Source organism: Limanda limanda, chromosome 6, assembly GCF_963576545.1.
Source record: "Limanda limanda chromosome 6, fLimLim1.1, whole genome shotgun sequence".
Classification (NCBI taxonomy): domain Eukaryota; kingdom Metazoa; phylum Chordata; class Actinopteri; order Pleuronectiformes; family Pleuronectidae; genus Limanda; species Limanda limanda.
Genome location: NC_083641.1, coordinates 24,437,760 through 24,454,578, shown reverse-complemented (window position 1 = coordinate 24,454,578; position 16,819 = coordinate 24,437,760). Strand labels below are relative to the sequence as shown.

Sequence of the window (16,819 nt, the reverse complement as noted above, 5' to 3'; positions counted from 1 at the left end):
ATGTACTTTTATATTGTTAACACACTGTTCCCTGATTTTATATCTTAGTTTGTATGCTTATTCACAAACAAACCACACAGCAAATTCCTTATATGTGTGAAAATACTTGATAACTTAGATTCTGATCAGACTCTCCATCACTGTGTCAGCAGCACATTTCTTCCTGAAGGGTTCAAATTAAAATTAAGCATATCTGCATTTGTATTATTGTTTTAAGGGATCACTCTTCAACTTCTTTTGTTATTCGCAGAAGAGGATCAGGGACTGTAGCTGAAACTGTTTCTGATAATATGGATCCAGCTGATTTGCACACAAACACTCTCATTCTGAGGCTCTTATCATTGATGGGTCAGGGTTGAAGAAGCGCTTGAAGGTAATTGACTATCCCTCAAAACAGCTAAAGGCCAAAGTGACCAAGAGCAGCAGCAGCAGCACAAATTCAATCCACTACTGTCTGATCGGCTCAAGTGAATTAATGTTTAACCAAGAATCGTGTGTCTTGTCAATCTTTTTCTCACCAAACATGAAAGTAAATGCAGCCGTTGACAGATGATTACAGATGAAATAAAGTATTAAAGGAGCCATCGGGTGTTTTGTGTGTTGCCCGAGTTAATTTATCAGAGAGCAAACGCCTTTAAGAGATAAATTGATTCGTGTCCCTATCAGTGTGGACATTAATCGGTCTATAATCCAGTGGACTGTCCACATAACAGCCCCCGTGACAAGCTGCACAGAAAACACAGCCAGCAGATGACTCCAGTTTCCCAGAGTTCCTCCTGCTCAGGAAAAGGTGTGGAGGTAACCTGGGCGTGTCACTCTCACGCAGGCAGTTTCGACATCCAGCTTGTTCCCCACAGTCTGATGTCACCCTTTGCGTTGGAGGACTGGGAGCTTAAAGCAGGAAAAGAGGGAAACTCCACAGGATCATTACCAGTAAAGGTAAGAGGAATGTTTTAACTTCTAGATCTCAACAAGATCGTGATTTTACTGTAACAAGTAGTTTTAGTTGTTGTTTAGTTGAGTCAGTAACTTCAGTAGCTGATCTGACCTCATTATATTGTCACCCTTGTATTTATACTCTTTCATGGCTGTGTTGTTGACTTTTTACTTTTTTACTTGTTACTTTCTATGTGTTCTGACTAGCTGTATGCTAAATAAAACCAGTCTTTAGGATTAAACCATACTTCTATGTAATGTTTTTATCACCAAGCTTCAGGTTTATCTAGCTCACCAACTAAGTTTAACATTCTCCATAGGAATAGATTAGCTTAAATGAAAATGAAACCTGTCTTTATGATATGAAATGACACTTTAAACAAATTGACATTATGTTTTTAATCAACTAAACTAATGGTGCAGCATATTTATAACTGAATTTAACGTAGTTAATATTCATTTTTTAACAGTTATCCAATCTATTTTATGATTCAGGGTAATCATAATATCATGATGCTTTACTTATTTATTTATTACTTTATTACTACCTCTCTGTGGCTGCTCAATTTCATGTTTTAAGTATTATATTTAATTTACTGACTTGTTTAATATTTAGCTCTATTTCACAATATTTCAGAACATTACTGCTGAGCCTTTTCATTTTGCATCGTTTCTATTAACGTCCATATATCAACAAAACTTGTTTCTACAACATTAAGCAGTAATTAGTAATTAGTCATTACTATGGAGACAGGTTCATGTGTTCATAGTTGTGGTGGACATGTCTGTAACTGTGTCCCCACCCTGCTCTGTCTCTTTCAGTCTGAATGCATCATCCTAACTGAAAACATCCTGGACACAACGGCTGCTCCGCTCTCCTGTAACAACAGTCATTCAAGAGCAGCTTATTCTTCACTTCAGAGGCTTTAATCTCTTCTGCATGTTGTGCGCTGATGTCTGCATCCAAAACCCTCTGAGAGCTCTTCCCCAAAAGATGCAACCAGGAGGTCCTCCCAGTCCGCCCTCTCTGCTGGTACCAACTCCACCACCACCACCACCACCTGCTCCGCCACCACCGCCTCCTCCTCCACCACCACCACCACCACCTGCCCCTGGCCTTCCTCCACCCCTAAATGGCCTGGGCAATTTCAAGGGGGGGCACCGGCGCTCCAAGATGCGCAATTTCAACTGGGAAACTCTTCCCAAACACACTGTGGTGGGAAAGCACAACATCTGGACCACGGATACGATTGACGGGGAGTACAAGCTGGACACGGATCACATGGAGGAGCTGTTCAGCCACAAGCAGAACCAGCAGCTCAAGGCCCAGAACCGCCAGAGTCTCAGGTCACAACCGACGGCCGGTGCAGGAGGGGAACTGGTGAGCAAACCAGAGGTTACAGATGTGACACCAAGCTGAACCAGAGCGATGCTTATACCACAGTGAAGTGTCTGGAGTGTTTGTTGTGTAACACTGAGAAATTGAGCTGGATTGACGTTTCACATCGGCGTGAAGTTGAGATAACCAGGAAACTTTCTTCCAATGTTTGAAAAGCTAAAAACCACCTCTGCAGAAAACTCTGTGTAGACGTGGATAAGCATCTCCTCAGTTGAGCTTATTTAGCATTTGCCATGACTGGTAGAAATTCAATAACAGTACATGATATTAAGTGTCAGGTTTGTCTTGGGAAGATCATGTTTTTATTTAGAATCACACAATACAAGGGTGGAGTCTCAATATTATTCTCCTCTGTTTGCTAAAGGACGGTTTGTTTGTGTCCTCGTGGAGCGCTGATCTGTTCACTTGCCTTTTAGTCTCTCGTATTCAAGCCACTGTTTATAATAATCTACATTTATTGCTATTTAACCGAAAGTAAGTCTGCTTTATGGTTTCCGGCTTATCTTCTTATATCCGTAACTATCATAAATAACGTGAGTCAGTCTTAACACCTGGGTTAAAAGTATTTTACTTTGACCTTTGTTAATTTGTCAAGAGAGACAATAACAAATTGTAGCACTGATGCAAAAAAAAAAAAAAAAGTATCTTAGCCCCGATTGTTCAATACAATCAACTCCAAGAACTCTTAACCTTTGGAACCGACTGTCTGTTTGGAAAGCAGACGTCTCCGTGGTACAAAAACCACAGTGAAATTATCTCCGCCACTGACAAGCTGATTATAACCAGGTCTGTGTCTGCTTCTCCTCCCAGGTTTCCATCCTGAACTCCAAGAGGAGCATGAACATTGGAATTTTCCTGAAGCAATTCAAGCGGTGAGTCACCGGTGGTATGTTCATAAGGTGTGATGTCTCTCCGGCGGTAATCAAACAATGCAGGATGAGGCTCACGCAGTTTACTCTGCAACATTGCTGTCTAATGCTCAGTAAAGCCTCAGTGCCGACGTGTCCTGACAGGTCTGACACTCTGCAGCTCCGACAAGCCGCCTCCCCTTCATAACTTGCAGATCAGTTATGGAGAGGTATTGTAAAAGTATTGCCGAAGGCTTGTGTGCATGAAGCAGATCTGCAACAGGAAATGGAAAAACCGCCCTGCCATTGTAAACAGTGACCTTATGAGGAGCGTGACATGTACAGAAATCCATCAGCAGCAAAACAACATGGATTCAGACATAAATTAACAATCTAGGCTAGAAATGAAAAGCTAATTTCTTATACAGAAGTAGATTCAAGGTGCTGAATTAAAAACAACACAACATTTAAAGAGTTTTAAACCAGGAAGCACAGTTTAATACAAATTTCAAAATAAAAGAGATTTAAAAGAGTAGAATAAAAAGAGAATTTAAAAGCTGCAATGGATGGGGCCTTCCAAAGACCATGAGGCGGGTGGTTCCAGTGCTGTGCTGCATAATGACCTACATGTAGTGCTTTTACCTACTTTCCTCCAAACATGTTTTTCTCCCAGTGTCCAAGGATATTGTACATGTGTGTTTCACCGTGTATTGACATCAGAGTGCCTAAGGTGTTGCAATTTTTTTTGTTGCAAGGATTTTTGAGCATGTAGAGACTTGTCGCTGTGTTCCAGACAAGCGAGTGTGGTGTTGCTGTGACACACACTCCTCCTGAGATGTCACAACCCCGGTGAAAACCTTAAATGACTAAAAGGTCTGAATCTCTGTCTCTCTCCCTCCACCCCCCTCCACAGGCCTCTGAAAGACATGATCCAAGACATCATATCAGGCCGTGGTGACAGTTTCGGCTCAGGAAAAATGAGGGAGCTGTGCAAGCTACTGCCAGAGGACGGAGAGGTACTTATGTCAGCACCTCATTTGTTTCCAATGTCGATGTTACAAGATTAAACCTGGTTTTAAGATTTGTTGTTTTTCTCTTGGAATGAACACAGGTCAAGCAGCTGGTGGCTTTTAAGGGTGCGGACTCGACTCTCCCTGAAGCAGATCTGTTCATGCTGAGGCTGGTGAGGATTCCAAGGTGAGCTGCCTTGAATGTAGTCTCAGGTATGTGTTAAATATCAGTTATTGTTTATTAATGGTGTAAACTTTGTGTGTGTGTGTCAGTTATGAAAAGCGTCTCAGCAGCCTGGTGCTCAAGGAAGAGTTTTTCCCCCTCATGGATGAAATGAGAGAATTCATACGAACTTTGACGGCTGCTGGACGAGGTACTGTATTTCATGTTTGGTTTTAAATAAATAAATAATTGAAATAAAAGAGTTTGGACGTAAAATTTACTTTGTGTTTCTTCTTTTTAGAGCTGTTGGAGTCTGATAATCTCCATTCTGTCATTCGTCTGGTACTGAAGACTGGAAATTACATGAATGCTGTAAGTACAGTATAATATTATTAATTATAATGCTTTGGATGACTTCCTTTTGTGTTTGTGCATCACTGAGTCTCATTTGATTGGATCCCAGGGAAGCTACGCAGGCAGTGCCATCGGCTTCCGAATGGCGTCGCTGCTGAAGCTGGTGGACACCAAAGCAAACAAACCTGGAATGAATCTGATGCATTATGTCGTGATGGCAAGTGGCTTTTAATATTTTGATCTGATTGCATTGAGGCTGTTTTTTCTCTTTGCATGTGATGTTCATACACGTTGTCTTATCCACCACAGCAAGCTCTGAATGCCGACACGGCCCTGCTTGAGTTTCCAGAGCAACTCACAAACATCGTGGCTGCAGCGAGGTGACTCATTTCTCCAAATCTAAAAGCACTCATCCTTTTTAACTCCACCTTTTTTAAAATGTATTATTGTGAATCAACTTTTTTCATTCTTTCAGATTAAATAAAGGTGAAATTGAAGCAGAGATTGCACGACAGGTGAAGAAAGTACAAGTTGCCAAGGTGGACACCCTGAAGCAGGAAGACCTAAAGACACAGATGGAGGATTTTCTAAAGGTGAGGATGCCTCCTGTTGGAGTTTTTCTGAATTGTAATGGTTGGTTACATGTGCTCATATATTTTTTTCTCATTTGGGTTCCATATAGGAAGCTGAGGTCTGCTTGGCCGAAGTGGAAATTGAATTTCAGGAACTGCAGTCAGTGAGCGATACTGTGGCCGATTACTTCTGTGAAGACCCAAGCAAGTTCAGACTGGAGGAATGTTGCTCCATTTTCAACTCCTTTTGCGAAAGGTTCCTACGGGCCGTGCAGGTAAGAATATCTACTGGCGTGCTATCATCACCTGGCTGAAAAAATCATCTGATTGATCCATTAACTTTGTGTATTTCTGCAGGAGAACAAGGCACGAGAGGTGGCAGATGTGAAGCGGAGACACAGAGACAGATTACAGATTACTGCCAAGCGCAGGTCCATAGCTACCTGTTCCAGCAGAGACAAGGAAATGGACGGTGTCGCATTAGAGTCCGTCCTCCAGAACCTCCTCACCAGACGTGGCTCCCGCAGGAGAGCTGAAAGACCCTCGTCAACTCTAGGAAGCCCGATGAGCAGCAGCCCAAACAACGGGAGCTTATCAGAAATTACCTCACAAACAAACCTCCCCCCTGTGAATGAAAAGGGAAGCGGCTCATTTAGAGCGCACCAGATTTTCAGAAAAGAATGGAATTCAGCAGCTGAAAGCACGGGGAAGGTTTCACAAAGCAAAGCACAGTCAAACGTCGAGGACAACAAGGCATTAAGTGTGATTCCTCAAGAAGAAGAAGAGATGAAAACTTCCAGTAAAGAGGAATCTAAAGGATTTACAGGCCCGGCCAATAGGATCCCCAGCACTTCCTCCTCAGGCAAACATTTGTCAACCACCACTGATGATGATGATGATGATGATGATGATGATGATGATGATGATGATGATGAGGAGGGCATACAGGATAATAATGAGGAGGAGGCCCAAAAGTTGCGAGAGGCATCTAAAAAAGTGTTGCACTTTCAGAGGAGTCGTGGCAGTTCCTCGTCTGTGGACCATTCTCTGGAAAAACAGAAAACTCCTCGTCCTTTGCTTCGTCAGCGCACCTTTGATGAGGAAACCGATCGGTACCCTGGAGATCCAACCAATGATGAATTGATCCGTTTTCTGATCAGCCCCCCCGCCACCCCAAAACGCATCTTGGGCCGCCGCCACACACTGCCCACCAAGGTCTCTCCAACCGATGAAGAGCAGGATACTCCGTTTGATCTGTCTCCAATCAGAACTCCCAATACTGCGAGAGCAGAGTTCACTGAGCACAGTCCCCCAAAACAAGTGTTTGTTTTTAATGAGGCTTCTCCCAGCTTTACAAAATCGGACGCTCAAGACTATAGTTTGTCAGCAGAGAAGAAAAACCAGCCGAGTGTTTCTACTGCTCATACGACACATGAAGGGCAGGGGGAGCGAAACCACGAGTTGACGGAGCCCACAGGAAACCACGTGCAAGGAAAGAACAGTGAAAATATCGCCCCAAAGAGCTCGTGGACTAAGACCGACACGACTGGACTGTTTCTGAGCTTTTTCAAACGTCTTGGAGACATTGGCAAAAATCAGAGCAGCAAAGAAACGGTTCAAAAGGGCTCTGGTGTATAGACTCGGAAAGATAAGACATTTAAAGCCAGGGAGGCGAATGCAACCATGGTGCTGCTTGTGATAACTTCATCGTGCTGATGGTGTAGTGTTGTGATGATGGGCCGTGAGGTTAGAAGAAGTGAAGAAGAAGAAGGTGGGTAGAATTGAGAGAAGGTTTGAAGAAGACAGAGAAGGTTAGAAGAAGACAGATAAGGTTTGAAGAAGCCAGAGAGGGCTTGAAGAATTGAGAGAAGGTTTGAAGAATTGATAGAGAAGTTTGAGAGAAGACAGAGAAGGTTTGAAGAAGCCAGAGAAGGTTTGAAGAATTGAGAGAAGGTTTGACAAAGACAGAGAAGGTTTGAAGAAGCCAGAGAAGGTTGGAAAAAGTCAGAGAAGGTTTGAAGAAGACAGAGAAGGTTTGAAGAAGTCAGAGAAGGTTTGAAGAAGACAGAGAAGGTTCAGGAGGTTCATTATTGAACGGTGCTGTGCAGAGGAAAGGTCATTGTGCATGTTGTACCACTAGATGGCAGAACACAGCAGGAACAGGGGGAAGTGTTTTTGAGGAGGGGGGTTGTTGATTTCCAGACAATATGTGTATTGTCATGTAAACAAAAGAAAAGAATGATGGAAACGCTCACTGTAAAAAATGGAGTCGTAACTTTGTATCCACGGGGGATAATGTTTCCTGAATGGTTGAATAAGTGAGTTAATACTATCAGTGTTTCTAATATTGTAAAAATGATTGCCGAGCATGATAGGAGACAATAATAATAGAGTAATCAAACTGCATTAAAATCTTGGTTTGATTGTTATTTTTGATACTTTGATAAACATGTACTGTTTGCTTGAATACAACACTGTTATTTTAATATTAACGTTATAAATATCTATGTTTTTTGGTCTCCTCCCTCAGCTGTTTTTACAGAGGCACATGTAAAAAAAAGTGCAGAAGGTCGTTGATGCTTTCAGGGTCTGACTCAATCCAGCCATTGTTGCCGTCTTAAATGGGGTCAGTGTTACAAAGGCAGTCTGTATCCCAGCACAGCTGAACCGTGCACTGTCAGTGGCAAAGTGAAGGGTGCGGATTTCAAATTGGTTTAAGGGCAAATGCCCCCTGCCTTCTGATGATGGAAAGTACCAGCCTGTGGTTATCCACACACTGATCGTGATCCACGATGCAGGAGCAGATCCGAGGGGTCGCTGAGGTTAGAGTGATTCAGACTGATGAGCTTTTATGGGACGTGTCCAGATTTTTGACTGAAGTGCAACAACGACCTTCTGTGTTCTCATTCAAACTGGAATAATCTGAATGTTTATCATATTTATTTGATGAAAAAATATTTATAACATGCATGAACACTGAAATTACAGAGATCCAAAGAGAATTGTGACCAAACTGTGAGTTGTCTTTCTTTTTTTACTTTATAAAAACCCACAAATAACAAAGTGTCGGTACAGGAGATACTTTAGGCAGCTGCAGTTTTCACCTCTTATATATTATCAGATATAAAAAGATCAACTACAGACTTACACAGCTTTTTTTTTAACAGGTTTTGACGTGTGTTGACAGCGAGTCCAGGAGACATTTCAAACGCCTGCTCCACTCGTGACGAGCTTTCAGTTCAATTTAAGTTCAGGAGAAAACAAAGAAGAGTTTGTGCGACGTGAGACAGAAAATCCTTCAAACATCTTCAGTGTCAAGCAGCTGCTGATGAATAGCATCTCTCGACGTTATTGGGTCAGCTCACCGTATTTTTCGGCGACGTGATAACAAGGTTATGTAAGAGGGCGCATCTTATTATGTTGCATGATCATTTTTATCGTTACATCATCCTTTTGGAAAAAATCCACGCCTCCTGTTACACATGCTGTTTGATTTTTATAACATCTCCGTATCTACTACCCAATAATTTCAGGTTATAGCATTTTCTACTTGAGGTGTTGCCTCAGTAGAAGCAGCTATGAAGAAAACAAAGAATATTAACCATTAAGAAACGCCCACTCAATTAAGACAAATAATACTTTCTCTTGTGAATATGTATATCATACATCATTCGGCACAAACCATTTTTCTATACAAGCTCCTGAGTGGGAGCGTCACCTGCAGTTTGAATGGTGTGACCTGCTCCCTGCTGCTGCCTGTCTGGCTCTGGAAGCAGCAGCAGCAGCAGCAGCCATCTTAGCTACGGCGAAGGAAGCAGTCGCCATGGCAACTCCACATTGCAGAGTAAAAGCCCAGAGATGACTGTGTTTGCCCCTCACCCCCGCGGCAAACTCCCCACCGCCTGCAGTATCACACACACACAGACACACAAACACACAGAGCGCATCCTCATTACAACACAATGCAACCTTTTTTATTTTTTAATCCATCCATGCCTTTCTCTGTCATCCTCCCTCTCACAAGTATTGACCCATCCCCCTCTTCTCCCCACAATTAAAAGACTAAGCCTCAAATTAGATTAATACGCTTGAGGTAATTGCTTCATTCTTTAAATTCTCCCTCCATGCACTTTAAAGAGGAGAGAGTTTGACTCCTTCTTCTTCATTCTGAATCCAAATAGACTCATCAAGTGCCCCAGCCCCCACACAACCACCTGACTCCACCCGAATATCTGGATTGCTCCCCTGCTGATTGCAAACATCCAACCCTCTGCCCTCGCTCTTATTTCCCTGATGTCTCACCCTCTGTGTAATAATCAGCAATTCATATTCATGGCCTCAAAAAAAAGCAAAAAGCTTTTCATGCAAGTAACACAAAAGGAAAAAGGCTCTAGCCCTGAACTGCTGTCTGATTTTTTATGGTTGCGTCATCCGGTGGTATATCCCTTTTGTCTTTTGCACTACAGAAAATTCCTCTCACCCTAATAATTCAAAGCTTAAAGGTGATAAAACTGAAAACCCTTTGTCCTATTAGGGAAAGTGGGCGGTATCCCAGGAAGCCACACCCCTTTGCAGCAGGCAGCCAGGCTGTGTGAGCCTCAGTCAGTTCCCTGAGATTTCATCTCTTCTGCATATTCCCTGCCCCCCTCCATATGCCATTGGGCTCCTCGGCTCCTCCCAGCAGCTGTGTGGCCAATGCTGCGTGTCAGCCACTCCCCCTGATCTCCTCCTTTTCCCTTCTCCTCTTCCTCACTGTCCCCTTCTTCTTCTCCCAGACAGACCCTGCCCTTTCCTCCCTGTCGCCTGGAGTCTGTGGATTGTGTTGTGGAGGCTCTGGGACACTGACAATGGGAAGACTCCTGCACGGCCTGCACTGCTGACCCTCCTGCTGGGATTTCATGTGAGTACAATCCCAGCCATTCACTTCTGATTTTTTTCAGCTGTTCCCTCCATGGTGTCCTATTTCGGCTTCCTCATCCTGTGTTTGCCATTAACTGGAATAATCAGTGATACAGGGACTGAGCAGATGAATAATTGATCCATCACAATCTGCATCTGTGTGTTGCTGAATCCCAGAGGGGCTGAGGTTTAAACCAGGTTGTGATATAATCTGTTTTTATGAAAAATCAGTAAAGGAGAACATGAAGTAAAAACATTTCATTCCAGCAACTGTTGCCCTGAAGATCTCCTCTGCTGTGTTTCTTTATTGCTTCCTCATCCAGCCCACACACTTCTCCATTTTAGCTCCCAGGCAGCCCTGGCTGTGTGGCAGGTGGGCATCTCTGCTGCAGTCTCAGGGCTGGGCTCTGTAATCAGGCATACGTGCTCTTTTGTTTGGAGGATTACTGATCTTTCCCTCCTTGCTCCCTCTGATCTGAATATGCATGGAGGAGTGCACGGTGCCGGGGGTAAAGCTGTGTGAGCCACATGTGAATCAGCATGTTTGGCTGCTTGTGTCACCCTGCGTGTTGCATTGTACTGCAGCAGCAGCAGCAGAAACAGCCATTGCATCAAAAATTTTTTCACACCTCTGGCCTGTGAGTGTGAGCAGATTGTTCAGCAGCTGGTTATTGATCCGTCTTTTGTTCTGGAAGACTGTTCATCTTTGTGTCAAACTATCCCTTAAAGTCACATGTTGGACGCGAGCAGCTGGTGGGAATGGTCGGTTCTGGTCGGGCTCTGTTGGCTTTCTCACAGATACAGGGTCACGGGAAGGTTGCAGACGGTCCTGGATGCTGAACCCAGGGGAACATGTGTTACATGTCTGAGTGTGTAGGGTCGTCGGGTTTCTGTTTGTGTACATGGGCCTGGAGGCGCAGATCATATGCAAGAAAACTGTGGTGCAAAAATGGTGTTGTTGGTTTTACAGCATAGTGAACAGTGACAAATGTTTGTTTGTTTGTAGATGTTGAGTGTTGTCTGGCAGCAAGAAAAGCTCATATTGTAACTGAGAAGTGAACAGACTGCTTGTTGCCAAAATCATTTCCCTCTAGTCTGCACACATGGTAGATCGATTACTTGGTGATAAATACATAGGTTGAACAAGATAGGTCATTAAAAAGATTTATCTCCAGTTTATATTGCCCCTTTTGTAAATGTGGTACATTTTAGTGGTGTTGTTTTTGCATTTGAGCCAAATGGTACAAACCAAATGTGATTGAATTTAATAACAGTCGGAAAAAAGCATGTGTCTGGCTTCTCTAGATATACATTTCACCGTCCAGTTGATCTGTCCTGGTGGAGAAACCCACATTTTTCATGCAAAACAATAAAAAGCTGAACTGAAATGTTGGTTCTCATATTGCCACATAATAACTTTAATATTGGCCTTGCAGAATAATTATGAATCCAACATGCATATTGTGAGACTTTCGATTCTATCCTGCAAAATCATCTTTGTTTAATGTAGTTTAACACTGATCAAAACTCATTATCAGACTATGTCATTCACTTTCCTTTAAGATGGATTTTTTTCTGAACCACACTTTTATGTTTGGCCCTTTTCATTAAAGTCAGCACATTTTATTATCTGTAGCATCGTAACCTTATGTAGAAGGAGACAGTCACAACAGACCATGTAATTAATATTAAATGAGATTATACAAGGCTGCAGCCTCCCAGTCTAAAGTTTACATCAACAAGCTCAGGATAAAGCATCATGATCAATGCACAGGAAGAGAGAGCAGCTATCCGAAGGTTTCTGGTTTGATTCCAGGCTCCACCCGAGCTGAAGTGCCATTGAGCAAGACTCTAAACCAGTGGTTCTTAACCTGGGTTCGATCGAACCCCAGGGGTTCGGTGAGTCACTCTCAGGGGTTCAGCAGGGGTCAAAACACACACAGTATAGCCCGGTTCACACTAGCAATGTCTGGCCGTTTTTGTCGGCCGTCAAAAAATTGGCTGCCCACAATTTGGTAACACACAATTTTTCTTCGCTGTGTCAGATTGCAAACATTTTGTTGCTTAGTAAAAATGTGTTACACAAAATAAATTCAGGCTACTCGTATTATTCGTGACGTCACACTCCGCAGTGATAAAGCTGGTTGCAGCTGATCACGCCACATTGCTTATCTTTGATATCTGTGCTGCTTGGTGCGCTCAGTAGTTGACTTGTGGCTGTTGTGATTGTACGTTATTCAGCAGAGCCAGCTTCAACAGCAACTCTTCAGAACAACATAGCTCTCAACGATTTGGTGTCACCAAATCGTACCATACCTTATTGCCCTTGAGATACTCACACTGTTTGTTACAACGTATTTGTGCGAGCAATCCTTTTCGATAGTAGACATGAAAATTAAGAAAAGGAACAGACTTTGTTGCGAAAATGATATGAAAGTGGCACTTGCCAAGGTGAAGCCGCGCATTCCCGAACTTGTATCTGAAAGGCAACAGCAAAAGTCACATTGATTTGCAGTAAATAGTCATTGAGTTATGTTTTTGTTGGTTTTTATGGTTGGTTTTGTTCTTTGAACACATTGATTTTGTGTGCAACTGATGCATGGTTCATTTTGTGCACTAACAAATGATATACCTATGTTTTGAAGAAATCATATTTTATTGTTCCAATTACCAAAGGTTCGGTGAATGCACTGATGAAGCTTGCAGGGTTCAGTACCTCCAATAAGGTTAAGAACCACTGCTCTAAACCCTGAACTGCTTCCATGTATTTGAATGAGACATGTGACCTGTAAAGTGGTTTGAGTGGTCGATGGACTACTAGTATATTTAAAGTGGTTGATTCGTTTCATCTTCAGCAACTGCACTTTAATTCCAGCCTTATTTTTAGGGAACTACAGTTAATGTCTGTAAAAAAAGATGAACTGAACACGGGGGTCAGACAAACTGGCAGCCATTGTTACATTATAATGTTGACCTCGTTTAACATGTGAGAGGATTAATATTAAAGCACGCAACAGAGACTGGACTCAGACGGTGAAAGAAAACACAAATATCTGATGTTTAAATGTCATCACACACACAACTAAAATCCAGTTTCTTCACACAACCTGAATATTTGCTCATCGTGTTGGTAAATCATTTAAATTTCATCCAACTGAATTGGATTTTTGGGGTAGATACTTACATAAGGTATAAAGAAAATTGGGATATAGATAAAATGGCGTATAAATATATATAAAAAATTGGCAATAACAACCAAGATGTCATTGTCGGACCCTTATCACAAAGAAATGTAACTGAGGATTGATTTTTAACCTCAAATTTTATTATAAATAAAAATTAAAAAAAAAAAGTGCATACATATAGAACTGGAAGATAAGATAACAAATAATCCTATTTATGAAATGTAAACATAAGTGCACATCTATTCTGTTCTGTTTAAAAAGCTGTCAAAGGCTCATATATCATACGTATGGTTCTATCAGCACTAAAACAAATTGCCAGTCAGGTCAACATGTACAGGACATGTTATTAGCATCTGAGTGATCACATGAGACGCCTCAGCAGCTCTTACTGCAGCTGGACAAGGATGCACGGGTCGTTCCTGTCTATAAAACCTGCAGTGCATCATGTTGTTCCTGCACAAACTCGGCCTGCACGCTGCATTGTCTTCTGCCGGCCTTTTGTAATGAAGGGCTCACAGAGAGAGACCCAGACACCGTCCCCTGACTCCTTCCTTTGTGTCAGTGTTGATTAAAAATTCTGCTGACCATCCCACTCCGCATGAAGTGGTCACTTTCTCTCAGGCCTCTCTCGTTAGCCGTCAGATCTCATCAACCTCTGCAGGGGAAATGAAAAGATAGAAGACGACTGCAGTGTTTGTCCTTTTTAAAATGCAACTCATTGAATTTCAAAATAAGAGCAATGCATCCTCACTTTTTAATGGTGCTCATGCACAGACTTAGTCAGCTCATTTTTGGTCAGGCACTTGTTGTTCATCAAATTTAGTCCCATCAGTCTCAGAACATCAGGAAAGAATCAAATAAACATAGAAACACATGAACGTAGTTATGCATAAGATGAATTCATGAAACCAGCTCGTTTTGTCCTGTTGAAACGTTTAAAACGTCCAAAACACAGTTTTTCTCTCCTTCTGTGTCCACTGCTCGGACTCTTCTGACTGAGGCTGATTCATTGAGACAGATTCCTTCATCGGACGCAGCCAAGTGAAGGCCGGAGCTTGTTAGTTTGACGAGCAGAGGTTTCTGTGCAGTGGGAGCAATAACTGATGACTCATCACAGGGCCGGGCACCTTTACCAGGGCCCCCCCATCCCACCAGTGGCCCCTTAACACAGAAATGTATTCCTAGAGATTCGATGCTCTGGGTTTTCATCCTCTTGGTTCCAAACCACACAGTAGCCCTTTTGGTTTGTTGTTGCTCGTACAAATTGGAAAATGTAATCGGTCACGCTTCAGGCTGGATGAGATTCCATCAGATAGCTGCGAAATAATCATCACAAGTCTCCCATTTATTCATCATGATTAAATTTACTACCAATTGAATCAACAGAATACTTTTGAACAAATAATGATAAATAGATATTTGCTGTGATGCCGATGATTTGTGACATTAGTAATGTGGAGAGTTATATTGTTTGTACTATAATGAACAAATCCGTGTCTAAAGCTCCGTTATTGTAAAATCTCACAACTGTCTCTTTCACTTTTACTCTTAAACATGCAGATATTTCTTCATTTCACTCGACATGATTCCTCAGAACGTAACACAATAAATGTTATAGCCTAGGCCAAGTGTAAACAGGAGCATTTACCTCCTCATGACTCAAACACTGGGACAGAGGACACAACAGCTGTGGATGGAAACACAAAGTTCAGTCTGTATTTAAACACTGTTGACAGAGCATCTTCAGGGGGCCACTGCTTCCTATACGTCAGGTCAGAACTTTCCCCAGATTCAGTCCAGCGAACAGATCAGAACTGAGTATCAGGGATTACAAAGTATTTAGTCCAAATAATCCTGCAGAGACATATAGATGATACAGAGACGCAGACTGGAAATACCAGACGAAGCTGAAGGTTTCACTCAAACACAGGAAGAGGAAGGGGAGAGAAAAATCCTTTTTATGGGCCCTGAAGTGCAAACATCCTGGATTCCTGGACTCGTCACAGCTCAGGAATGAAACCAACAATCTGAGAATTAATAGTTTACAACGCATCTTCTGCCATTTATCATGTTTCAGAGAAATCACGTCATAAAAGCAAGATATTAATAGACATACAAAGGACTATGGGACAAAGTCACTTTGATGTAGTTTGATGGTTTTATTTGTGATTTTAAGGTTCAGTTGTATCATGATATTGGACAATATACATATTAATATAAATATAATGATTCCACTGGTCAATATCTATAACAGGCCCTGATATTCAGCAAAGCAGAACATTGCTTTATGTAAAACTACCCACTAGAGTGATGGTAATTTAATATCCGAGTAGCAAAAATACATAAAACCATTTATTTCTAGAACATTGTACCATTTTGTCAAGATATTCTACAGATGTTGTTGTGAATCGTTTTCTTCGGGAACTTTTTTCATATCAAAAATGGTGGTGTGTTGTCTTAGCGTGTTTATTTTCATGGACTGACCCCATGAAAAGAAAGGCATATTTAAATGAATATTAAATGTTTAGAGGATCCCACTTTGGGAAGAGCCTGCCTGAGAGAAGTCGATCTATTCAGTTTTTGGGTGATTCTACGAGGACCACTTTCTCATCTGTAGTATAAAATCACTCATTAAAACCCACTAGTCATTAGTCACAGGCCGAAAAATTAAATAAAATTTACAGCAAAACATGAGTCATAATATCGTGAAGGACAAAAGCTTCTGAAAGTGAGGATTTGCAGAAAGCAGTGCAGCTCGTACACGACTCGTTCTTTAAAAACAACAAGCAGCATTTTCTGGGGCAGGTGTAAAATGGGGCCGTGGCAACCTGCCCGTGTGCAGCAGAATCTGAGCTCAGGTTTTCGGTAATTCAATTTTACCATTCATATTAGAAGTAGATGTTCCAGGAGAAAGACGTTCGTGACCCAAACATTTCACCTGAACACGTCCTCGTGTGTAATCTGGCTTGTGAACGAGCATTAGCTGTTTGTTTGTCGGGCCACGTTTAGCAGGACGTTGACACAAGGTGCCGGATTTAAACCAGATTTGAGTTGATTGGGCGTGATGGTGTCTGTCATTATAGACGCAGTAATCCAGATGGCAGACAGGGCCTGACCCTGTATGAGGTCATTAAGCCACTTAACGGTAATGCAGAGTGAGAGTGTGGCAAGGGGGACGCTTTGCAGTCAAACAGACGAATTCAACCACTTTCCTGCAAGCGACATATTCCTGTGTGACGCAGATACACTACACCCCCACAGAGAGAGAGAGAGGGAGAGAGGGAGAGAGAGAGAAAACCCTGTTGCACACGGACTCGGATAATTGACCTCATCTGTATGAAGTGCTGATCATGCAGTTCCCGTGACAAAGCCTTGAAGAGGATGTCTGGTCACATGCTGCCTCACTCATCACAGCATACTGCAGATGTACTAGGTCCCTACAGCCTCTGTTAC

The 16,819-nt window shown here is 42.3% G+C and overlaps 1 protein-coding gene across 1 annotated transcript; it reads left to right on the top strand.

The window, feature by feature from the left end:
• Window positions 1-2,110: 2,110 nt before the first annotated feature.
• On the top strand, window positions 2,111-6,920 carry LOC133003001 (FH2 domain-containing protein 1-like). Its single transcript, XM_061072589.1, has 12 exons — window positions 2,111-2,317; window positions 3,146-3,207; window positions 4,097-4,199; window positions 4,295-4,380; window positions 4,467-4,567; window positions 4,658-4,728; window positions 4,820-4,927; window positions 5,020-5,090; window positions 5,186-5,303; window positions 5,393-5,557; window positions 5,640-5,909; window positions 6,369-6,920. The coding sequence occupies exons 1-12, from the start codon at window positions 2,111-2,113 to the stop codon at window positions 6,918-6,920; spliced, it is 1,914 nt and encodes a 637-aa protein (XP_060928572.1).
• Window positions 6,921-16,819: the final 9,899 nt, after the last annotated feature.